We start from the raw sequence: 27,312 nt of genomic DNA on the forward strand, positions 1-27,312 counted from the left end.
TTTTGGGCCAAAACTGTCAAAGTTGCGAAAATGGGGGTTCTTACCGAGAAACTTCATTCTGGAAGGACTTAAGCTGTTTACAAAGTAATTTTGGGCTAAAAATGTCTTTTCAACAAGTTATGATACTAAAGTGTCAAGAAAAATGGTTTAAGGACTAAAATGGAAATCCTTTTATATAAAGGACTAAAAGTGCTAATTTTATAAAAGAAGGGTCGTGAAAAGGTAAAAATCTTACTTTTAAACAAATAAATCCCTTAAGACAAAATACGAGATCCATGACTACCGGCGAAACGTAATAACAAATACACTTTCAACACCTATATCGTTACCAAACGAATTGATTCGGTCTCGAATCAATAACAAAACAAAAATCAATAAACCGTAGTACTTCAATAAACACGCGAAATCTACGAGGAGTCAATATTCAATCTTCGGGCTTGAAAGTTTCAAATCGTGCTTGTTGGGCCTTGCTAGCCCAATAACATGATCTTTGGGCTCGAAGGGAACGCGCTTACATGTTAATGGGCCTTCTATGACCTAATTCCATGTAAAAGGACTTTCAATAGCTCTATTGTGCTGTTGGGCCCCAAGGGTCCATTGGTACTGCTAATGAAGTCCAGAAGTCAAATGCGAGTCGGGCCAAACACCTTTCGCATTCCCGATAGCCTTGAACAACTTATGGAAATAAAGGGGGGCTTCGTACCCTCCTTTCTCCTCGGTTGTGGGGCTATGAGAAATCGAGTAGACAGATTCGTGGCGTAAATCTAGAGAAGTCAGGGTGGTTGGATTAAGTGAGTAGTATGGACGACGCCTAAAGGATCGTTTGTAATTGGTAGTTATAAACTAGTCATTTTCATTAATGCGTGATTATAACAACTCACAACCCATAACTAATCCAATGTCACCTAGGTAATCAAAAACAATCGTCGTATCGGTATAACAATAAATAAGACACGAAATTTTATGTATGGGGAAAACATCAGGTTTTCCCAGGAAGTTCAACATTTTTACCTATATGATGTATACAAAGTTCAACAATTATACATGTTACAAAATCGACAAGCATACTTACGGATCTTCACACTTTTTATAAACAATACTCTTCTAAGAAAATATCAGATTTTCTGGGTTTTCAAACTTCACAAAAATCATTTTCCATAACATTACTTTTGAACTCACCAACATTTCATATGTTGACGTTTTTCCAAAATAACTTGTATTCTTAGGTAACAGGTAAACCGAAGAATAAGTACCAAGTGATGTCATGGTGTTTTGCTTAGATTTACTATCGAATGGTTCATGTTATGAAATTGTAACATCTAAAACAATGTACTGAATGTAAACGATATCAATTGTAATATTTCAATGCATGGTGATGAATTATGTTACGATTCATGTATATTCATTGTGATGAATTATGTTACGATTCCGTCGTCTGGTTCGGGGGTGTGACAGGTTACAATCCTAGTATTCAATCAAAGAACATGTGAATGTTTTGTAGCATGGTTCAAGTTGCAAATGTCATCTATATCAAATGTGAGGGAGGGTAAAAATGAATATAAAGTTATAAACAAAAGCCAAAAATCTTCATATGTATAACTAAAAGAAATGTCAAAAACTTCCTATTTGATGAATGAAGAAAAGGATTTAAATGGCAAGGAAAGAGCAAATTAAATGCATAAGAAATAAAGTGAAGCGTGTAGCTATTTAGATTGACCAAGCTCATAATCCTTAATGGGGATGTCCTCCAAACCTTCCTTGAGTAAATTGAGGTCTTCTTCAGTTAAAGTGTGTTTAGTATGAGTTGTGATCTTGGAGGAAGAGTTTTCAGCATCGACTGCCCAACTATAAATTACCATCCCTGCCACTGCAACCAGCATCCCCATAATATTCTTGAAAGTCAGTTCTGAATCAAATAAGAGCCACCCGAGGCTCAGGACACATATTGTCTTCATGTGGCCTAAAACCTGAAATGAAATTGCTGAGAAATGTCTGATACATAGGTACTGACTAATGCTGCAGAAAACCGCCAACGAGCATGAAAGGAGTATGAACACCTACATCACCATCACCATGCATGCAACTTACTTTATATATATATATATATATATATATATATATATATATATATATATATATATATATATATATGTATATATTATATGTTATGGATGGATATATGAGGTTTTGGTTTTTGCTTATAATTACACCAGAACTTATGGTCTTAATGTAATCGAATATAAGGTTTGTGCTAACATAATAGTCAATGAAGGAACCAAATACAAGGAGTGACACAGCTTGAATAGGAGCCATCTTACTCAACAGCTCAAAAGCTCCAATCGAGTACTTCTTCTGCAAAGACCCTATCGACTGCAACACATGATACATTAATTTCCTTTGAGAAATGAGCAACATCTTCATATATAATAGATTCGGCTAGTGCAAGAAATAACATTGTACTCTCATTTATTTGTGTATTTTTTTTCTTATCAACACATGCATTGTGCTTTGAAAAACCCATCCAGTTACAACGTTATATTTTTAAATGAGTAGATTTTTCAAAGTACAATACATCGCATTGAAAATTGATTTATATTTGTATTTGTATTTGGAGGACATTAATGCTACAATTGGGTAAATTTCTGTAATAGGAACAAGTAGAATTAGATTACCATAAAGAACAAACAAATAAAGTACATTGCTATTTCTTGCATTTGATATCCTGTTAGATTAGGACAGGAAGGAAGAAGAGACATGGATTATTTTCATATCGCAACTAGATTAACATGAAACTATTGCAAGCCAAGCACTAGTTCCACAACACTTTTCTATGGATGAAGAGTAGTTAGTTGATTTCTATATGTTTAGAATGAGCGACATGATTGTTTGTACTTTCAGTTCTTTTTCAGTTGCTAGATAATATTGTTACTGTTAGTATAAAAGAATGACAAATGGTAAGCAGAAACTAAAAATCAATTGCTCAGTTGTCGACTTACTGGAGTAAAAAACAAAGAATGTGCAAATTGTTTCTGATTCGGAGAGAAATCAAATCACAGCAATTTGACAAAATCTCAAGTTCAGGTTTTTTCTGGGTTTCTGAAATATCATAATATTACTTCCTTGAACATGTCCTAAATCAAACAGGCCCATGGACTTAAACCCGGGACCTTTATGTAAATATATAATATATGTTACTAACATATGTATATATATATATATATATATATATATATATATATATATATATATATATATATGAACAAAAAGGTGGAATATTATTTATATGGGTAAAATGCATGTTGATGTACTTACAATTTGTTGCAATGATGTGGCTAAAACAGCGACACAAGCACATAAAAAACCTTCGACATTAATTTTGACATCAGTGACAGTGCAAACACCCACGCCTATCACCACAACCACAACAGAACATTTAACTTCCTTTGAGTAATGGTTACTATGGAGGATCCAATCCATAACACAAACCAATGGAATCATGTAACACCAAATTTTCAAAATAAAATTTTCATTTAAAATCGCTTATCTCTTTAACACTTTTCATAAAAATCTCATTTTTTATAAATTACAATACATGGCTCTTTTGTTCAATCAATTTAATAAACCAGAATCCTCAAAACAAATGCTTCCTCTAGTGTGTACAATCGAGCCGGTGCCGTCTCGTGATCCTGAGAAAAACCTAAAACACATAACACAAAACACTGTAAGCACGAAGCTTAGTGAGTTCCCCAAAATACCACTCTAACACATACATTAGTCACACAAGGCTATAGCTCTGTTGACCCTCTGGTCAGTGTGTCTCAGTGGGACCCTCCATTCCCAACTCTCTGTGGGCTCTCTAGCCCTAACTCTTTAGACCTAAAAGTCCTAACTCTGATAACTCTGAATCATGCATATCACATATCACAATAAATCTCATAAAATAAATATCATACAAATACATTGACACATAACTCTAAACCTAACTCTGTGGACCCTCTGGTCCTAGCTCTGTGGACCTTCCGGTCCTAACTCTGATATACACACATCATAAATCACATAGAAATAATGCAGTGCCACACATCACATAGATAGCATACCATAACCCTGTCACATAACTCTGTTACTACTCTAGGTAAAATATAGTGAGAAGACTCACCTGACAAGCAGAAAACATATATTCTCACACTTGAATCTCGAACACGCCACCGCTTAACTGTGACATCCCCAATTTCATGGCCAGAAAAGACCGATTTGTTTATGTTTTGTTTTAAAATCAGAGTTATCTTTTAAAGAAAGCAGTTGCGGAATTTGTTCCCAAAACAAAATATGATAAAAATTATCAAAGCATTTCTTTAAAGAAATGTATTTTCATTATATAACAAAATCTCAGGATGTAATGTTCAATACAGACCAAAAGCATAAACAGAACAAAATAGACCTTACAAACAGTTATTTATAACTACTGATTTATAATCCAAAATCTCTCGTCAAGTCCACCAACTTATACTCTTGTGCCATTACCTGTAATGCAAAGAAAACTGAGTGGGTCAGGCTTGGGAGCCTGGTGAGCATATAGGGTTTTCAACCCACAATAATATAATTATTATATTCAATCATTATACAATCAACCCAATTATCCATCCCCATTATCTTCTTTATTTCTTAAGGTTTTACCCTAAGAATCAACTATCCTTTATTCATTCGTTCCTAAGGAATCAGCACGAAGTCCATTGCTGCCAAAGTTTATCTATCATGTAATAAGTCCATAGTTATCAGGGGCTAACTCCATAGTCACCAAGGGTCACTTAACAGTAGGCGCTAACTCCATAGTCACCAAGGTTTATACAATAGGCACGAAGTCACATCGTCACCAAGGTTTACTCGATTGGCACTAAGTTGCATAGTCGCCAGGGTTTACTTAATAGGCACGAAGTCACATCGTCACCAAGGTTTACTCGATAGGCACTAAGTCACATAGTCGCCAGGGTTTACTTAATAGGCACGAAGTCACATCGTCACCAAGGTTTACTCGATAGGCACTAAGTCGCATAGTCGCCAGGGTTTATCTAACGGTATGTGCTAACTCCATAGTCACCAGCTATCCCATCTACCCTTGTTCTACCCAACATTTTTGTAGATATAAATACTCACACAGTTTAAATCATTTAACACTAGTATAAAACATCAATTCCATGCCCATTTCAAATAGACAAATAATATATAACACATAGCACATATTTCATAGCTAATACTTTATATTTATGTGTTAGAAGAAAATAGCTATACACTCACACGTATAAACAACAATATATATACACATAGCACGTATTTTATAAAATACTTCATATCTATGTGTAAGATGAAAGTGACTATACACTTACACGTATAAATAACAATATATATACACATAGCACGTATTTTATAAAATACTTCATATCTATGTGTAAGATGAAAGTGACTATACACTCACTTGATCCGAAGATGATCGGACAGCACTACGGCTTGCAATGATAGTATTCTTCGGTGAAACCGGGATCACTTCACACACCGGGTTTCTCACGTGCAGAGCTTCGGCTCGGAAACTCTTTTCTTCTCGGGATCTTCGGGTTTTGGAACTTACTTCGGGTCTCGGGGTTGATACCGGGGCTTCGGGGGGTTAAAATTGCACGTAAAACGATGTAATATGGGAGAGAGATGAGAGAATGAGCAACCAAACCTGGCTGGCCCTTCAAATCTATTTATAGGGCAAAACTGGCCCTTGCCACGTCGTGGAACCATTTTCCACGTCGTGGGCATGCGTCATCGCAAGTTGCATATGGGGGACTCCCGGAGGTGTCAGGAGACTTGCCACGTCGTGGCACTGCTTGCCACGTCGTGGTCTCTGACAGTTTTGGGGTTTCGCGCCCCGAACTTCAGAAATTCATAACTTTCGCATACGAACTCCGTTTTCGACGTTCTTTATATCGCCGCGAAGGTGAGATTATGCTCTACAACTCTCGTTTAGACTCCATTGGCTAATTTTGACTTTATTTTTAATATATTATGATTATATTACTTATATATTACTTTTAGTAGGACGGGACAGGAAAACTCCGTTATAAACTCATAACTCCTTCGTCCGACGTCCGTTTTCGTCTGTCTTTCCGCCGTTGCACTACTATCGATGAGATCTTAAATTATAATTTAGATCACTAAGGATAGATATCTATCAACCTTAAATTCACTATTTACGTCGCGCTGGGTCGCGCTAGGTCGTGTCGGTTCTGTCGCAAAACTTCGACAAGTCATAACTTCTTCGTTATAACTCAGATTTTGACGTTTTTTATATGCACGGAAACCTTGTGACATATACTATAACTTGGTTAAGATTAATCCTTCTATAAAATCTTCCAACAAAAAGTCATTTTTGATGCTTATCGTCTCTAAATTGACTAGCCCTGATCTACGGGCGTTACAATAATCTCCCCCTTAGGATGATTACGTCCCGGAATCATCAACGAAACAGGATTCGTATAATGACTCCATATGTTATCTCTCTATCCTAAGTAATAACCTTGATGCTCAATCCTGCATCTGCTCTTCATACTATGCTGGACTTTCAATCATAACCTTCGAGTTACAAAATAAATCCTTTTTGAGGACTCCTTCTTCTTCTTAGGATAAGTACATTCCCTTATCTATTGTAACAGACCGATGGGTCGTGTCTCGATGACCTCTCATCGTAGTCGGACTCAATTTAATATGACCACTAGGGTCGGAATAACCATCCTCCTACTAGCCACTACCGAAACATGGGTAATAACATACTTGAATAAAACAGAATCAATTACTAGCTTCTTGGTAACCTTGCGACTTCCCATGATCCAAGCGTGAGTCCTGTGCTTCCAGTAGTATAGATCTCTACTACTATTCACACCTACTCATACTCGTCCCAAGTATTGTCTCACAGTCCCCAAGTCCTAAAATCACAAAACAATTTAACACATACTAATGTGTCCAATTAATCATAAAACTTCTCCTAGACTCTACTAGGACTTCTTCCATGCGTATCTTCAATCATCAACTCTACTTCAACTCGATTGGTGATGGAAACTCCAGAAGAATGGGACAACTTCAAGAATTACACCAACCGTTCCATCATACTGCCAATCGAAGGTGTACTTCAAACGTATTGTACTCCTCTAAACGTACTGTTATTTTATAAGACATATTCTAAAGGCAAGATACCACTCTTACGATATCTTCCGATAGGCGTCATTCACTATCATAAGCCTTTCCTTTCCTCCATTTACTCAATTCTCTATGAGTCTTCACCATAACGTTTTGTACATCCAAGCAGACGTTCGGTGCACCGGGCGAGAATTTAAGATAAGAAAGCTTTATTTACGATAGACGTATAAATCTCCTTATCACTCCGAAACGTTTACATGCTAGTTCTAATATCGTATCAAACGCTTAGAATCCTAAACACATAAGGTCTCCACATCCGGTCGGCAACAGACCATAGATCCGAACAAATAATAGCATATATGGAAAACATATAACATTTAGCACATAAAAGCATTTTAGGCATCATTCCTAAAATATACTAGTGCTCGTGTCTTAAAATATGGTAGATACTCATCTCACAATCATCGCTTAGCATTCTAAGTTTAAGTCTAGAAATCCTACAAATTCCTAGTTCACTTAAACTAATGCTATGATACCAACTGTGACATCCCCAATTTCATGGCCAGAAAAGACCGATGTGTTTATGTTTTGTTTTAAAATCAGAGTTATCTTTTAAAGAAAGCAGTTGCAGAATTTGTTCCCAAAACAAAATATGATAAAAATTATCAAAACATTTCTTTAAAGAAATGTATTTTCATTATATAACAAAATCTCGGGATGTCATGTTCAATACAGACCACGAGCATAAACAGAACAAAATAGACCTTACAACAGTTATTTATAACTACTGATCTATAATCCAAAATCTCTCGTCAAGTCCACCAACTTATACTCTTGTGCCATTACCTGTAATGCAAAGAAAACTGAGTGGGTCAGGCTTGGGAGCCTGGTGAGCATATAGGGTTTTCAACCCACAATAATATAATTATTATATTCAATCATCAAACAATCAACCCAATTACCCATCCCCATTATCTTCTTTATTTCTTAAGGTTTTACCCTAAGAATCAACTATCCTTTATTCATTCGTTCCTAAGGATTTACCTAAGGAATCGGCACGAAGTCCATTGCTGCCAAGGTTTATCTATCATGTAATAAGTCCATAGTTATCAGGCGCTAACTCCATAGTCACCAAGGTTCACTTAACAGTAGGCGCTAACTCCATAGTCACCAAGGTTTATACAATAGCCACGAAGTCACATCGTCACCAAGGTTTACTCGATAGGCACTAAGTCACATAGTCGCCAGGGTTTACTTAATAGGCACGAAGTCACATCGTCACCAAGGTTTACTCGATAGGCACTAAGTCGCATAGTCGCCAGGGTTTACTTAATAGGCACGAAGTCACATCGTCACCAAGGTTTACTTGATAGGCACTAAGTCGCATAGTCGCCAGGGTTTATCTAACGGTAGGTGCTAACTCCATAGTCACCAGCTATCCCATCTACCTTTGTTCTACCCAACATTTTTGTAGATATAAATACTTACACAGTTTAAATCATTTAACACTAGTATAAAACATCAATTCCATGCCCATTTCAAATAGACAAATAATATATAACACATAGCACATATTTCATAGCTAATACTTTATATTTATGTGTTAGAAGAAAGTAGCTATACACTCACACGTATAAACAACAATATATATATACACATAGCACGTATTTTATAAAATACTTCATATCTATGTGTAAGATGAAAGTGACTATACACTTACACGTATAAACAACAATATATATACACATAGAACGTATTTTATAAAATACTTCATATCTATGTGTAAGATGAAAGTGACTATACACTCACTTGATCAGAAGATGATCGGACAGCACTACGGCTTGCAATGATAGTATTCTTCGGTGAAACCGGGATCACTTCACACACCGGGTTTCTCGCGTGCAGAGCTTCGGCTCGGAAACTCTTTTCTTCTCGGGATCTTCGGGTTTTGGAACTTGCTTCGGGTCTCGGGGTTGATACCGGGGCTTCGGGGGGTTAAAATTGCATGTAAAACGATGTAATATGGGAGAGAGATGAGAGAATGAGCAACCAAACCTGGCTGGCCCTTCAAATCTATTTATAGGGCAAAACTGGCCCTTGCCACGTCGTGGAACCATTTTCCACGTCGTGGGCATGCGTCATCGCAAGTTGCATATGGGGGACTCCCGGAGGTGTCAGGAGACTTGCCACGTCGTGGCACTGCTTGCCACGTCGTGGTCTCTGACAGTTTTGGGGTTTCGCGCCCCAAACTTCAGAAATTCATAACTTTCGCATACGAACTCCGTTTTCGACGTTCTTTATATCGCCGCGAAGGTGAGATTATGCTCTACAACTCTCGTTTAGAATCCATTGGCTAATTTTGACTTTATTTTTAATATATTATGATTATATTACTTATATATTACTTTTAGTAGGACGGGACAGGAAAACTCCGTTATAAACTCATAACTCCTTCGTCCGACGTCCGTTTTTGTGTAACAACTCAAATTTTTCAAACAATTTTTTTTTCATTTTAAAACATAATTAATTCCATTTAAAACAAGGCATAAATAGTTAAGCATTCTGTCAAATACATATATATTCAAAATCCCAAGATACTAAAAACCATCTTCAGTGTGTATCGATCACGCCGGCGCCTTCCCACGGTCCTCGCTAGTACCTGAAATACATGCACAACAACTGTAAGCATAAATGCTTAGTAAGTTCCCCAATATACAACTTACGCACATACGCCTTTCCAGGCCCGACCTTCCGGTCCATGTGTCTCAGGGGACTTCCATCCCTGTTGGGTAAACCTTCCGGCCTTACCCACGCCGACCTTCCGGTCCATCACACATCATATCGCCTTCCGGCCCATAACATATTGCCTTCCGGCCCATAATATAATCGCCTTCCGGCCCATAATATAATCGCCTTCCGGCCCATAACACACATAGCACATATATTTTTCAAACAATTTTTTTTTCATTTTAAAACATAATTAATTCCATTTAAAACAAGGCATAAATAGTTAAGCATTCTGTCAAATACATATATATTCAAAATCCCAAGATACTAAAAACCATCTTCAGTGTGTATCGATCACGCCGGCGCCTTCCCACGGTTCTCGCTAGTACCTGAAATACATGCACAACAACTGTAAGCATAAATGCTTAGTGAGTTCCCCAATATACAATTTACGCACATACGCCTTTCCAGGCCCGACCTTCCGGTCCATGTGTCTCAGGGGACTTCCGTCCCTGCTGGGTAAACCTTCCGGCCTTACCCACGCCGACCTTCCGGTCCATCACACATCATATCGCCTTCCGGCCCATAACATATTGCCTTCCGGCCCATAATATAATCGCCTTCCGGCCCATAATATAATCGCCTTCCGGCCCATAACACACATAGCACATATAACATATAACATACCACATATAGCATACATATCACATATCATATCCGACCTTCCGGTCACACAGTCAAACCCTTCCGGGTACAGTATAGTGAGAAGACTCACCTCGTAAATGCTGAAAGCTAGCAACTCCTGAAATCACTCGTGCACAAGCCAACGAGCTACAACCCTCCTATAACATTACATGACTCATTAGCACTCATATCATCTAAGTGTGACTATCCCTAAGAAGTCAGACTTAGGTCAACTCTGGTCAACGGTCAACTCGACTGGACTCGGCGAGTACCATGGCGACTCGGCGAGTCTAGACGTCCTCCAACCTACTGAGATTCCTTATCTACTCGTCGAGTACCCTCCTCGACCCGACGAGTTACTCCTGGAAGAATCGCGGGGCCACCCCGACTCCACTCGCCGAGTCTGATGAACAACTCGGCGAGTCCCAGTAAATCTTCAAGCTACTCGCCGAGTCTGAAGAACAACTCGGCGAGTCCATGCCATGCAGACGAGTAACTGCTTCCTGAGATAGGTCTCGTCCCGAAATACACATGCATGGGGCCTTCTGGACCTCTAAAGGTCCTACTACAAGGTTATAGTCGTGGGGTAACAAGGCATTACTTCATCAAATCACTAAATGGGTTCTATAAACCCTAATTTCATAAATACATCAATATAGCAGAGCATACACGAATTCTTACCTGGATGATGTATTCTCTGTATTCCCAATCCTCAGAATGTGACCCCTTGCTGCTCTTTTAGCCAATCCTTCCTCTTCCTTGCACAACCACTCTTCTATAACCAACAATGGCCTAAGATCCTTGCTCCTGCTGCACTAAGTCGATTTAGGGTTCTTCTCAGAAGGCTAAAACGAACAATGACGGCCAATGGGTCCCTTTTATACGTCCCAAACCTGAACGGTTAGGGTTTCCGCTAAACAGCGTCGACTCGCCGAGTCCATATCTGGACTCGTCGAGTCCAGTCGCGGACCCGCGACCAAGTCTGCGATCCTACTCGGCGAGTCTAGGCTCCAACTCGCCGAGTCCCCTCTTAAATCACCCCAAAAACATAATTTTAATAATACCTGAGATTCCGGGCTGTTACAACTCTCCCCCACTTGGATTAGACTTCGCCCTCGAAGTCTCACTCTGCAAATAGTTCCGGATGCTGCTCCCGCATTTCGCGCTCCGGTTCCCAAGTCATTTCTGATCCCTTACGGTGTTGCCATTAAACCAACACCAGAGGTACTTCCTTGTTCCTCAGAACCTTGATCTTCCGATCCCTGATCGCCACTGGTCTCTCCGCGTAATTCAGGCTCGCATCCACCTGAATATCCTCCAATGGTACCACTGCCGACTCATCGGCTATGCACTTCCTCAACTGCGATACATGAAAAGTGTCATGGATCTGACCCAACTCCGCTGGCAACTCCAACCGATAGGCTACCCGGCCTATCCTTGCAATCACACGAAATGGTCCAATATACCGGGGCCCCAATTTGCCCCTCTTCCTGAATCGAATCACTCCTTTCCAAGGAGAGACCTTCAGGAGAACGAAGTCGCCGACTTGAAATTCAAGCTCGGATCGGCGCCTGTCTGCATAACTCTTCTGTCGGCTCTGGGCAGTCAATAATCTTTGTCTCACTTGTTGAATCTGCTCTGTCGTCTGGAGTATGATCTCCGTGCTGCCCATCACTCTCTATCCCACCTCTCCCCAGCAAATGGGAGTCCGACACCTCCTACCATACAACAGCTCGAAAGGCGGCATACCAATGCTCGAATGATGGCTGTTGTTGTAGGAAAACTCTGCCAATGGTAAATACGCATCCCAACTACCCCCGAAGTCTAACACACACGCTCAGAGCATGTCCTCCAGTGTCTGAATTGTCCGCTCGCTCTGGCCGTCTGTCTGGGGATGGTATGCGGTACTAAAATGCAACTTAGTACCCAGCTCCTCATGGAATTTCTTCCAGAACCTGGAAGTGAAGCGCACATCGCGGTCTGACACAATCGAGATCGGCACTCCGTGCCGAGATACCACCTCTTTCACGTATATCTCCGCTAACTTTTCCGCTGAAGAACTCTCACTGATGGCAAGGAAGTGTGCACTCTTCGTCAACCTATCCACAATCACCCAAATTGCGTCAACTCCCCTAGCAGTCCTTGGCAATTTGGTGATAAAATCCATGGTGATCTGTTCCCACTTCCACTCGGGGATCTCCAATGGCTGTAACTTGCCATGCGGTCTTTGGTGCTCAGCTTTAACCCTACGGCAGGTCAAGCACCTCTCAACGAACCATGCCACGTCCCTCTTCATACAGGGCCACCAATATTCCTTCCTTAAATCCAAATACATCTTTGTAGCACCGGGATGGATCGAGAATTTCGATTTATGAGCCTCTTCCATCAACGTAATACGCGTACCGCCCACGAACGGCACCCAAATCCGACCCTGAAACGTCATAAGGTCTCGACTATCCTTGACAAACTCTGAGATTAACCCCACAACCCGCTCTTTCTTCTGCATTTCTGGTCGCACAGCCTCAGCCTGTGCCCTACGAATATCATCCAATACAGGAGTCATCACGGTCAGTCTCAAGCACACATCTCGCAATGGAGTGCTCTCCGCCCTGCGGCTCAATGCATCGGCTACCACATTAGCCTTGCCTGGGTGGTACAGGATCTCACAATCATAATCCTTGACCACATCCAACCACCTCCTCTGACGCATATTTAGGTTGGGTTGATCCATCAAATACTTCAAACTCTTATGGTCCGTGTATATCGTACATCGAACCCCATACAAGTAGTGACGCCAAATCTTGAGAGCGAACACTACTGCCCCCAACTCTAAATCATGCGTGGGATATCTCGCCTCATGAGGCTTCAGCTGTCTCGACGCATAAGCTATCACATGACCCCTCTACATTAACACTGCGCCCAATCCCGAAATCGATGCGTCGCAATATACCACGAAATCTTCCATCCCTTCTGGAAGAGCTAATACCGGGGCTTCGCACAACCTTTGGCGAAGTGTCTCAAAGGAGGTCTGCTGCTCGGGCCCCCATGAGAATGTAACACCCTTCCGGGTCAATCTGGTGAGTGGCACTGCGATCTTGGAGAAATCCTTGATAAATCTCCGATAATACCCTGCCAATCCAAGGAAACTTCTGATCTCAGAGGGTGACTTCGGCACCTCCCAACTCATCACCGCCTCAACCTTGGCCGGATCGACCAATATCCCTTTCTGATTAACCACATGTCCTAGAAACTGGACTTCCCGCAACCAGAAGTCACATTTGGAGAACTTTGCATAAAGCTTCTCCGACCTCAATACCTCCAGGACCTCCCTCAAATGCTCCTCATGCTGCTCTCTAGATTTCGAATACACCAGAATGTCGTCGATAAATACGATCACTGACCGATCCAACATCGGCCTGCATACCCTGTTCATGAGATCCATGAACACAGCCGGGGCATTGGTGAGTCCAAAAGGCATCACCACAAACTCATAATGTCCATATCGCGTCCTAAACGCTGTCTTCTGGACGTCTTCATCCCGTACTCTCACCTGATGGTATCCTGACCTCAGATCGATCTTGGAAAACCAAGATGCTCCCTGCAACTGATCGAATAAATCATCGATCCTCGGCAACGGGTAACGGTTCTTGACCGTTAGCTTGTTCAACTCCCGGTAATCAATGCACATCCGGTGCGAACCATCCTTCTTTTTAACGAACAGAATAGGTGCTCCCCATGGCGAGCTGCTCGGCCGAATGAATCCCTTCCCCAGCAACTCTTGGAGTTGCGAGGACAACTCTTGCATCTCTGGAGGTGCAAGACGATAGGGCACTTTGGCAATAGGCGCTGCCCCCGGAACCAGATCGATACTAAACTCTACTTGCCTTACAGGTGGTACTCCCGGCAACTCCTCGGGAAAGACATCTGAAAACTCGCGCACCACCGGAACTTCCTCAACTGACTTCGGTTTCTCAGAAACCTCCCGCGTATCCATCACATACGCCACGAAACCCTTACAGCCCTGCCGTAGACACTGCCTCGCCCTAGCGGCCGAACAAAAAGCTGATCCAGAACGGGTACCCTCGCCGTATACCGAAAGAACTCCCCCTCTAGGGTCTCGTATAGTCACCAACTGACGCTCACAGTCGATGACAGCGCCGAACCGGCTCAGCCAGTCCATGCCCACGATGACACAGACATCCCCCATCGCGATAGGAATCAGATCAATCGGGAATCCAACCCCGAAAATCTCTAGTACACATCCCCGAAGAACCTCCGTAGCACAAATCACCTTCTCGTCAGCTATAGAGACTCTCAAAGGTCGACTCAACGACTCACGACTAACGCCAATATGCTGACTAAAGGCCAAGGACACAAAGGACCTACTCGCACCCGAGTCAAATAACACTAAGGCAGGCACAGAGTTCACAAGGAAAGTACCTACGCGCATAATAACATAAGCATAACATATCGACATTAAAAATAATTACATGAATTACAACATACCTGCCACAACATCGGGCGCGGCGCGGACCTCCTCCGCAGTCAGCTGGAAAGCTCTTCCCCGAGCCCTCGGGGCCTCGGCCTTCACCGGTCGAGTCGCAGTAACTCCGACAGCAGGTGCAGATCCCTGAAGAAGCTGAGGGCACTCGGCCTTCCTATGGCCAGTCTGGTTGCAATGAAAGCAAACCGTAAATCCCTTGGGGCACTCCCTAGCAATGTGCCCCTCCTTGCCACACTTGTAGCAAGCACCAGATCGACATACTCCATCATGACTCTTGCCGCACTTCCCGCAAGTGCGACCCTTCGAACCTCCTGTCCTCGAATCAGCGGACTTGGTCCGCTTGGCTGCCGGCTGGAACTGAGCCGGTCGCCGATCCACCCGCTGAGACTCGGCCTCCTCCCTAGCCTGGGTCTCCAACTCGATCTCGCGCTTCCTGGCATTCGCCTGAAGCTCAGCAAAAGTATGGTAAGTGGAGTTTGACACAAACTCCCGAATATCCCTCCTCAAGACACCCAAGTATCGGCTCATCCGAGCCTGCTCTGAGGACACCAGCTCAGGGCAAAACATCGCCCTCTCATGAAACTTCCGTGTAATCACCGCAACAGAATCGGTACCCTGCTTGAGGGTTAAGAACTCCTGCACCAATCGTTCCCTCTCCACCGGGGGAACGTACTCATCCCTGAACATGGCAGTAAACCCCTCCCATGTCACCGCTGTAGTCTCTGCCAAAGTGAAATTCGCTGTCACGAACTTCCACCAGTCCTTCGCTCCCAGACGGAGCTGGTTCAAAGCGAACCGTACCCTCAGGTGCTCCGGGCATGAACAAGTATAGAAGCACCCCTCTATATCCGCGATCCACCTCATCGCAGCAATCGGATCCTGCGTCCCATCGAACTCTGGTGGCTTCGTGTTGCTGAACTCTCGGAACAGCAATGAGTCGCCCCCCTGTGGCCTAGCAGCGGCCACAGCTGCGGTAGCTGCAGCGGTTGCAGCCTCAGTCAATGCGGCGTACCGCTCGTCGAACGTCTCCATCAGGGTGGTCTTGATAGACCCAAACATCTCCGGGATCTCAGCCCGGATCGCCGCCGCCACCTCCTCATGGATCATCTGACGAATGTCCTCGTCACTCACACCGCTCGTACTCGCCCCGTGCCGCGGTCTAACCATGATATCTCTGAAATACAACATAAAACTATCAGAGATTCTACCGAGTATAATCGTACTCGACACGCAACCCTACTTAGTCCCAGATATCCAGGGATTCTTACTTGGGCCTCCCACTGACCCGGTGTCCTCGGTAGTACGGGCCCAATACTACCGACCACACCGCATCAATGTTCATCCCAAGTCCTCCTCCCCAAACTCCAGATAGTGAGTACTCTACTTCTGATACGCTCTATCTACCCTCATACTAGCAAAGCATCTCATATAGGCAACTTCCCTAGACTAAGGCATCACAAATCAGGCCACTCTAGTCCTATCATGAATACCTAGTCTTCTAGCATGCATAACAATTCATATCACATAATATTGTAAGGTATTTTGGGGATCTTTACCGTTCGGGCGCTGACTGATCGTACACACTGCTTCTTTCTTGCTTACCACAAAACCATTTACAAAAGTTTATGCCTTTATTTGAAAAGTTTCCTCAAATCCTCGGTTTGAGTTCAGTTACCCCCGAAGGTGCACCCGAATTCCTCAAACCAAGGCTCTGATACCAATTGTAACAACTCAAAATTTTCAAACAATTTTTTTTTCATTTTAAAACATAATTAATTCCATTTAAAACAAGGCATAAATAGTTAAGCATTCTGTCAAATACATATATATTCAAAATCCCAAGATACTAAAAACCATCTTCAGTGTGTATCGATCACGCCGGCGCCTTCCCACGGTCCTCGCTAGTACCTGAAATACATGCACAACAACTGTAAGCATAAATGCTTAGTGAGTTCCCCAATATACAACTTACGCACATACGCCTTTCTAGGCCCGACCTTCCGGTCCATGTGTCTCAGGGGACTTCCGTCCCTGCTGGGTAAACCTTCCGGCCTTACCCACGCCGACCTTCCGGTCCATCACACATCATATCGCCTTCCGGCCCATAACATATTGCCTTCCGGCCCATAATATAATCGCCTTCCGGCCCATAATATAATCGCCTTCCGGCCCATAACACACATAGCACATATAACATATAACATACCACATATAGCATACATATCACATATCATATCCGACCTTCCGGTCACACAGTCAAACCCTTCCGGGTACAGTATAGTGAGAAGACTCACCTCGTAAATGCTGAAAGCTAGCAACTCCTGAAATCACTCGTGCACAAGCCAACGAGCTACAACCCTCCTATAACATTACATGACTCATTAGCACTCATATCATCTAAGTGTGACTATCCCTAAGAAGTCAGACTTAGGTCAACTCTGGTCAACGGTCAACTCGACTGGACTCGGCGAGTACCATGGCGACTCGGCGAGTCTAGACGTCCTCCAACCTACTGAGATTCCTTATCTACTCGTCGAGTACCCTCCTCGACCCGACGAGTTACTCCTGGAAGAATCGCGGGGCCACCCCGACTCCACTCGCCGAGTCTGATGAACAACTCGGCGAGTCCCAGTAAATCTTCAAGCTACTCGCCGAGTCTGAAGAACAACTCGGCGAGTCCATGCCATGCAGACGAGTAACTGCTTCCTGAGATAGGTCTCGTCCCGAAATACACATGCATGGGGCCTTCTGGACCTCTAAAGGTCCTACTACAAGGTTATAGTCGTGGGGTAACAAGGCATTACTTCATCAAATCACTAAATGGGTTCTATAAACCCTAATTTCATAAATACATCAATATAGCAGAGCATACACGAATTCTTACCTGGATGATGTATTCTCTGTATTCCCAATCCTCAGAATGTGACCCCTTGCTGCTCTTTTAGCCAATCCTTCCTCTTCCTTGCACAACCACTCTTCTATAACCAACAATGGCCTAAGATCCTTGCTCCTGCTGCACTAAGTCGATTTAGGGTTCTTCTCAGAAGGCTAAAACGAACAATGACGGCCAATGGGTCCCTTTTATACGTCCCAAACCTGAACGGTTAGGGTTTCCGCTAAACAGCGTCGACTCGCCGAGTCCATATCTGGACTCGTCGAGTCCAGTCGCGGACCCGCGACCAAGTCTGCGATCCTACTCGGCGAGTCTAGGCTCCAACTCGCCGAGTCCCCTCTTAAATCACCCCAAAAACATAATTTTAATAATACCTGAGATTCCGGGCTGTTACATTTCGTCTGTCTTTCCGTCGTTGCACTACTATCGATGAGATCTTCAATTCTCATTTAGATCACTAAGGATAGATATCTATCAACCTTAAATTCACTATTTACGTCGCGCTGGGTTGCGCTAGGTCGTGTCGGTTCTGTCGCAAAACTTCGACATGTCATAACTTCTTCGTTATAACTCGGATTTTGGCGTTCTTTATATGCACGAAAACCTTGTGACATATACTACAACTTGGTTAAGATTAATCCTTCTAAATAATCTTCCATCAAAAAGTCATTTTTGATGCTTATCGTCTCTAAATTGACTAGCCCTGATCAATGGGCGTTACAATTATCTCCCCCTTAGGATGATTACGTCCCGGAATCATCAACGAAACAGGATTCGTATAATGACTCCATACGTTATCTCTCCATCCTATGTAATAACCTTGATGCTCAATCCTGCATCTGCTCTTCGTACTATGTTGGACTTTCAATCATAACCTTCGAGTTACAAAATAAATCATTTTTGAGAAATGACCCTTGAAATGACAACCTTAGCTCCGAACTCATAAAGGACTGCATAAAGCTGGGAAATAGGGACTCTATGGACCTCTCAAGGTACAGATCTGAAGATATATACACAAGGGGGCATCACATACTCTAGATCTCTTACCAAAAGAAGAGAAGAAACCGTAGATTCATGAAATCTATCACCCAAACGAAGATGGACATGAATCCTTACCTCTCACAGCAGCTCTGAATGAAATGATAGAAGATTTGAGCCCCACAAGACATCCCAGCTCGAAATCCATCCTTCCCTTTGCTAAGACACACCAAAAGATGATGAATTAGCCCTCCTCTTGCACCATATGCTTTCTCTCTGCTCTCTAGGGTTTCTCAGGGTGTAATAGCCACAAATAAAGGCCATAAGGACCTTTAAATAGGTCCAAGCCCGAGAAATTAGGGTTTCTATGCGCAGCACCTACTCGGCGAGTCCCTCCCCTGACTCGTCGAGTCCACTCATTAAATCCGCGTGAGAAAACTCGACTCGACTCGGCGAGTTGGATTCTCAACTCGTCGAGTCTCTCCTTTAATCAAAAGATTAAACTACACAATAATAACCTTGAAAATCCGGATGTTACAAATCATGCTCAGTTTTGATATCTACAACATTCAAAACAGTCTCTTGTTAGCTTATAACTACAACAAAGAAAGATACATAAAATCAAACATATATGGTTATAATCAAGGACACAACACCAAAGTTCAAAGTAAAATATGTGGATAGAAATACATACTTGGTAGAATCCAACTGAATTAAGCATAAGGCTAAAATTCATTGCTGCAATTGACATATTTGCAACAATAGAGAACCAGAGAAGTTCCCACAAAGGAACATGCATCGATGAAGTGTATCCCGTAGAATTTGACACAAACCCAGTGCAGTTACAACAAAATGAAATCCTGCTAATGTTGTAGCTGGATAAAAACCAAAACAACCCAGTTAGAGGAAGATCTATTCATTACTCACTTTCATCAAGTACAGAGTTCAAATTAAAGCACCAATTGGAAATATTTGAGTTAAAAATGTTATTAACAGACACAATTTCAGCATTATCTTTTAGAAGTAGCCAACGATAAAAAGATGAATGTCATTGTCTAACCAAACCACATTTGGCAATAATGCAAGCCCACAATGAACTGCAAAGCGATGTTGCAAATGGTGAAGCAAAACCCCTATACCTACTGAATAATTCAAATTCCACATGAACCAATAAGATCATGCATGTGAAATCTTTATTCATTCCCACCCAAGATTGACATGCATACAAGTCTTTTTTTACAAACGATGATGGGCTAAATTCTAGATCTACTACACATTTAAGGGTTTGCAGTAGCTAGTGAGACGTAGAATTATAGATGAGATCTAAAGGAGAGATGACTGACCAAATGTGAAAGCATAACCGTTGGCGGACATGAGTTGCTTATTGGCCATAATGATTCCAACAGAACTTATGATATTCATATATAGCCCATGCACCAACATCCGACACGGAAGAAGATTTCGTCTATTTCTCCATTTCTTTCTCTTTTTCTCTCTTACTCACTGAGGTGTTTAGTAACTCTAGTGAATGATGGATACAACCACAGATTATGTATCGTAATATGATCTGAGAGATGCCACTGCGGGAACACCGACTCAGACTGACGTCAATCTTTAAGAAGATGTCAAATGCATGTAGAATTGAAGGAGAAAAATCGAGTATTAATGTATTGGGACAATCATTAACAATAGAACACTGATGGCGACTAAATAAAATAACAAAACAAAGATTCTAAAACTAAGAAAATACTACTTCAATGTGTTTAATACATTAACAAACTTGTTGTTTATGTCTACTGTTGCGACTAATTAATAATAAGAAAATGAAGACAATCATGTCGCGTAGAGGATTTGAGATTTATTGATCTCCTATGAGTCCGAAACAGGCAGGCGAGACCTTACTTTTTTTGGGGGAAAGAAAGAACGAAGAGTTGCTTGAAGACGCCCTGTCATAGTTTATTTGAGTAAATTACAAAACTAGCCCCTAAACTATCAACCAACTTGCAGTTCTGGTCAAGTAAATTTTATTATTTTCACTCTTTATCCCAATAAAAATAGTTTCAGATCATTTGAGCCCAAATGCCAAATAAGTGGGCTTCTGTTAACACCATCTCCAATCCTACGCCGTCCTTTACATAAAAATGGTATAGAAATAATGGAAAAAGAGTTTCATTTATGGATATTACCATAGTCGTTACTAGTAGGGCGATATACTACCAAATTAAAGATGTACGTGTTACTTTATTTATCTGCTGTTTGTTTGAAAAAAGAATCATGGTTTTTTTTCTTTCTCATAATTTCTCTTATAAATTTAATTCGTCTTAAAAAAGAATGTTGGTGATTTGTTTCACTAATGTGATTTAAGTGTAATGGGATTACTTTTGATGACCAAAAGTGATCTTGATAAATATTAAACAAGTAAGGAAGGTGTGGAGTGCACACTTGTTTAAGTCTATTCAAGATTAAAAGTAGACAGTCATTTAGGGGCGAAACCCCTGAATGAATGGGGGTCCGGCGGCAGCGCCCCTGGAAGCGGGGTCCAAGGGGCGGCAGCCCCTGACGGGGTCCAAGGGGTAGAGCCCCTGGCTGGGATCGAGCTGTATTGAAAATGCATCAGAAATCCAAATTTAGAATATTTGACCCGTTTTTGACTTGGTATTAATTCTTATAGAAAACCCGGATTTATGACAGTTTGTTGACTGTTGCCAAACTGTTTTATGACAGTTTTCAGACAAAGAAGGTATTTAACCGATTTTGGTCAGTTTTTTCTGGTACTTACGAAAAATTCATATACTCATTCTCTGTTCTTTTCTCTTCTGAGTCTTATCCAATCAAAGATTAGGGAGTACCACCCAATACTTTGATTTGACAGTGAAATCACAATTCTTAGAATTTCCAAGACTATTTTATCCTTATTTTCTTACAAAGAATCCATAGTTCTGTTTTTGCTCATAATTTTTCTATAAATTTATAACTATAACAAACCATATTATCAAATCATATGATAGTAACTACTTACGGTTAACAAATGGTTAACAAATTGATAATATTAGCAATTACAAATTACTAGTAAAACTAAATCTAATAAAAAAGAATTTACTTGATTAATTGGTGTAGAAGGAGGCAGAAGCAAAAATAAGAAACCGATCTTCAAAGCCGTCGTTTATTAAAAAAAGATATGTAATTTATGTCTTTGTGGCTAGTGGCTAGGTTTAATATTGAATTCTTATTATACCAATTAACTTAAAATTAGGGTATTAGTTAGGCTTTTACTCCATATGTTTCTAATCAACTGCGACCAACATGCTCGTATCTAGAAAAAACCCATATATCATATCATAAATATTAAAGGAGGCAAACCGACATTATATTTTATATTATTATATGGACTTTTAAATACATGATGGGCTTACTATATCTATTCTATCATCATAATATTTGCATTAGAGGGGGCTACGCATCCGGTAGCTCTCCATTCCCTCCGCCACTGCGTAAGGGTAACCAAATACGTGCCAAAAAAAAATAGAAATCTACTATAATCTACTATAATAAATGAATGTTTTTTTTGCCACATGTCCTCTTCTCCTTCATTTGGACACATGTCATTTTCTAACATTTTAAAATTTTCTATTTTCCACTTGTCATTTTATTGTATTTTTTATTTTATTAAATTAAAATTCCACATTTAATATGTAAGGTAATATATATGTAAGGTATTTATTAAAAAATGTTTATATATGTAATGTATCCAATACATTAAAGTCTTATTAATTTTAATAATTCAAAAGATTTCTTATTATTTTTTTTTATAAATTCAAACTTTTCAAATTGTTAAAATTTTATATTTAATTTTTTTTAAATAAACCTATGTCATACATGGTGAACCACCTGGTAGAAAATAAATTTAAGAGCATAATGCAGACAAAGGGAGTAGATTTAGTTGAAGCATCTCTAGTGTAAGCACAGGAAGAGATGCCATTTCAGTCTGATAAAGAAAAGGTGACGGAGATATAATGAATTATACTATAATTAAGGTAAAGATTAAATATATATTCATTTATCAGCATCACCAACTCCCCCTACAAATGAAGGCTTTAATTAGTATACTAGCCTCCAAATGGAGCAATCTCCATATTTCATTCCTACTTACTACTTGTTCTTAATCCTTTTCTCTTCATTTTGTCATCTTATCAACCGCCGGCTAAATGGTAGCCTGACACTCAAGCTTGCCTCAATATAAAGTTAAAAAAATCTCATACCCTCCTCTTTTTTTCTCATATATAACATGGAACCAGAAAACATCAATAATACCAACGATCTAATCTTTCAAAATATACATGGGTGACTATTCTGTGCAGCCATTCGCAGATCCAGACAACAAGGGTGAAAGTGCTAGCAGACTAAAAATGAAAACTACTGGATCAAAAATAGCTACTCAAAGAAGACGACCAGTACTCTCTCTTATGGGTAGAAAGATAAAAGCCAAACAGAAGCAGCATGCAGTGAACAGAACAGATAATCAAGTAGAATCCATTAGCCAGGATAATATCTGTTACGAAACAAAAGGTCAAATGCTTATGAATACTACAAGTCTCAGTAACAAGTATCAGCCAAAACTCTTTCAGGAGATTGTGGGGCATACTGTTGTTGTCAAGACGCTGTCTAACGCCATCCAGAAGAAAAAGATTGCTCCACTTTATCTTTTCTATGGTCCCAACGGAACAGGGAAGACATCCACCGCTAGAGTATTTGCAATGGCTTTGAACTGCGAATCAACTTTTCATAACACAAAACCTTGTTGCAGTTGCAAAGGCTGTTCAAGAAGCCTCTACACCATGGACCTCTGTTCTGCAAATTGTATTTCCGGCTTTGAAAAAATTAAAACACTCCTCCACAACACCTCATTTAATCAGGCGATTCCAGGGTTGAAGGTTTTTATCATTGAGGATTGTCACTTGTTAACTGTGGATGCATGGAATGAGTTAATGAGATTAGTAGAGAACCCGTATGCTACTAATCTGGTGTTTCTGCTCATAACTACACATGCACATTCCTTCACCGGAAATATCTCATCAAGATGTCAGAAGTTTTACTTCAGAAAGCTTCACGATGAGGAAGTTGCCCAAAAGCTGTCAAGAATTCTTGTCCATGAACGTATGGGGATCGAGAAAGAAGCATTGAAGCTCATAGTTGCTAAATCAGAAGGATCTTTGAGAGACGCTGAAAATATATTGGATCAATTGGCCTTGTTGGGGACGAGCATCAATACCTTAATCGCCCAACAGCTGGTATGTGTGTGTGAATATATATATATATATATATATATATATATATATATATATATATATATATATATATATATATATATATATATATATATATATATATATATATATATATATATATATATATATATATATATATATATATATATATATGATCGGAACAGTTAATATATGTCTATAACAGGTGGGTCTGATCCCTGAAAGCAAGCTGCTAGAGTTGCTAGCTGTGGCGGTTTCAGGCAACACCATGAACGCAATAAGATATGCCAAGAAGCTGAGTGAAAGTGTTGAACCAGCATCCTTTGTATCTCAGCTAGCAAATCTCATCACCAACATTCTCTCCGGAAGTCAAGTTCTGGATTCATCATCTTCACCCTCACAAAGAAGTAGATCGCAACTCAGTAAGACAAGTGTCTTATCTTTCTAATTGCCTATATATTCTACTTGCAATTTTTGATGCTCAGTTGTCATCTGCAGGCAAAACTCAGTCAGCAAGATTGTGCTACATCTTGAAGTTACTAGTTGAAACAGAAAGGAAACTCCGGTCTTCAAATCACCAGACTTCATCTATAATTGCAACTTTTCTAGATATCGCTTCCTTGAAGAAAGCCTCAAAAAGCAGAATTCCTAAGCGTTCGTCATATTCCACAGAAATAAGACGTAATTAATATTAGCTCATATATTACACTGATGGTTCATGACTATATATGTATATAGACATAATTGTAGCTGGTATGCATGCAGGTGAACCACACACATCTGTCGAACACCAAAGACATGACGAGGGAAAATCTAGTAGGGGAAGCTTAAGCGACATGGAAAAGCTATGGAAAGATGTGCTGAAGGAAGTAGAAAACTCGCACACACAAAAATTCCTACAAGACCAAGCAAAACTAGCTTTATTGTGTATCTCGAGGAGTAATGCAAATCTTGTATACTATAGTACTGTTTATAATCAATGTATTTCATACTTGTTGCTAAACAGGATTTGATTTCTAACATTACTGACAGTCAACGCTATCGTACATTTGACTTTTACGAATCAAGACGACAAGACGGCGGCAGAAATTTCAGAAGAAAGTTTATCAAAAGCACTTGAAGTTGCTATGGGATGTCCAGTTAGTCTCCATATGAGCCTGGAACAAGATGGTAAAAGTAGAACAATGAGTGGAAGCCTTCCTTTGGCATTCGACTACTTAGATTCAAACAAGAACGAAGGGCAATCAGAGGGCTTCAGACTCAGAAAATCGAAATCCTGCTCGACCTCTCAACGACCGCATAGATATTCAGCAAAAGGAAGAGACCGAAACACAGGTCAACTCCAAAGTTTGACCAACATGCTTGAAAATCCAACTGCCGAATACCGTCTAACTACTAAAGATCCCCAAAGAACAAAGTTAGTACACCCAGGAGATTCCAAATATGCAACACAAACCATGAGACCCAACAGGTCCAGACACAGATGGCTGTCTTTATCTTCTATCCCACAGAGCGATGCAAGTGTTGAGCCCTATAGTCAAGATGTAATATATGAAAAGTCAAACAAAGATGGAGAGGATGGAGTGAAGAAGAGTTCCAAAGACCGCCGTTTCCGAGAACCATCTGCAGATCAACTGTAAGTTTTAAATACGAACATATATTTAATCTATGGATCTTTGCTTGAATTACGACGAGTACTTGAATTGAGGATAAGATTATTTTGTTGTCTGTGCAGAAAATCAAATCTGGCAAGGAGTAGCGTTGACATATGTTGTTGAAGGCATGAAAAAGTCCAACTTTTGTTATCCAAAAAAAAAACAGCGCAACTATGCTTCGAGTTAGTTTGGTATTTTGGAACTAAAAGAGTGGAATATTCACATATGTATAAATTATGTATTTGACGAATTCCAACGAACACACGTTGCAGACGCTTGATCGGTTTTGCGTTTGTTGGAACATTGTTTAAAGATTCGATATTAACAAGTGTTCATTATACTAAACCTTCAAGGTTTTTTTTTTCAAGAATTTGAAATTGTTTTCCTTAAAAAAAAAGTTCAAATTTTTTATTAGACCTTAAAATTTTCATGGAATTGGAACATTACACCATTAGTATCGAAAACTGTTCATATTAAGAACCCTTAAATTTATGGTTTTTTATTTTTATTTTTATTTTTATCTTAGACATCTGACTTTGGAAATTTAGGCATACATCTACTCTAATAAATGAAAGTGATTTTGCCACATGTTCTTCTCTCATAAGATTAACCACATGTTATTTTGTTATAATTTGAGATATATTTATTTTCCACTTGTCATTACTTTAATTTTCATTTTCAATATATCATTAATTTACTTTCCATAAATTAAACCTACCATAATGACTATCAAATTTTAAATTTTAAATTTCAAATTCAATGCCAAATAAATTTACACTTTAAACCTTTATGTTTAATATTTTATTATAATTAACCCGTTTAGTACACACTAAACACATAATTTTAATTAATTTATTCTTTGCATGTTTTTTCTCATAGTTTTCACTTATTTCAATTTCAAATTCAAATAAAATTTCTATTTAATCGTTCGTACTTAACATTTTGTTTTAATCAACCTGTATATTATACGGGTCTCACAACTAGTTATACTTATAAATCTAAGTTTTTGATAAATAATCCAAAAACATTACAAATTGTTCAAGATCAAGGAGATGTACGTCAAGGTTAAGGCAATGTATTTTGAAAAGTTAGCCCAAATGAGTAAAAGTTTCAAAGTATAATACTGAAATCAGAGAAAATGAGAATATGATGTGATAACAAACAAATCAATGAATGTAGGTTCCAAAGACCAAAAATGATATGAAACTTTGAAATAAAGATGCTAATCTTTCCCGTTTAACTTATTTGGCCACTAAGCTCTTATATATAGTGATTAAGCCATTATAATTTTTTACTGTTTAAATGGGTAAAGTGCAAGAAATACGAAGTTCCACCACAGAAAAAAAAGGAAATTATGAAGTAAAGGTTGAGGAAGAGTACAAAAATGGTAAAACCTGAAAAAGGGATTAAGGAGGAGGGAGTCGTTCCCTTCCAACC

The 27,312-nt window shown here is 40.1% G+C and overlaps 1 protein-coding gene and 1 pseudogene across 1 annotated transcript; one reads left to right on the top strand and one right to left on the bottom strand.

Annotated features, from left to right (window-relative positions):
- Positions 1-1,703: 1,703 nt before the first annotated feature.
- Positions 1,704-20,433, bottom strand: LOC111912076 (UDP-rhamnose/UDP-galactose transporter 2-like; annotated as a pseudogene).
- A 2,833-nt stretch (positions 20,434-23,266) lies between these two features.
- Positions 23,267-26,171, top strand: LOC111912078 (protein STICHEL-like 4). Its single transcript, XM_042899820.2, has 6 exons — positions 23,267-24,244; positions 24,426-24,642; positions 24,719-24,901; positions 24,986-25,159; positions 25,253-25,856; positions 25,956-26,171. Exons 1-6 carry the CDS (start codon positions 23,294-23,296, stop codon positions 25,996-25,998), a joined length of 2,172 nt encoding a protein of 723 aa, XP_042755754.2. The 5' UTR covers positions 23,267-23,293; the 3' UTR covers positions 25,999-26,171.
- Positions 26,172-27,312: the final 1,141 nt, after the last annotated feature.

Source organism: Lactuca sativa, chromosome 2 (assembly GCF_002870075.4).
Source record: "Lactuca sativa cultivar Salinas chromosome 2, Lsat_Salinas_v11, whole genome shotgun sequence".
In the NCBI taxonomy this organism is placed as follows: Eukaryota; Viridiplantae; Streptophyta; class Magnoliopsida; order Asterales; family Asteraceae; genus Lactuca; species Lactuca sativa.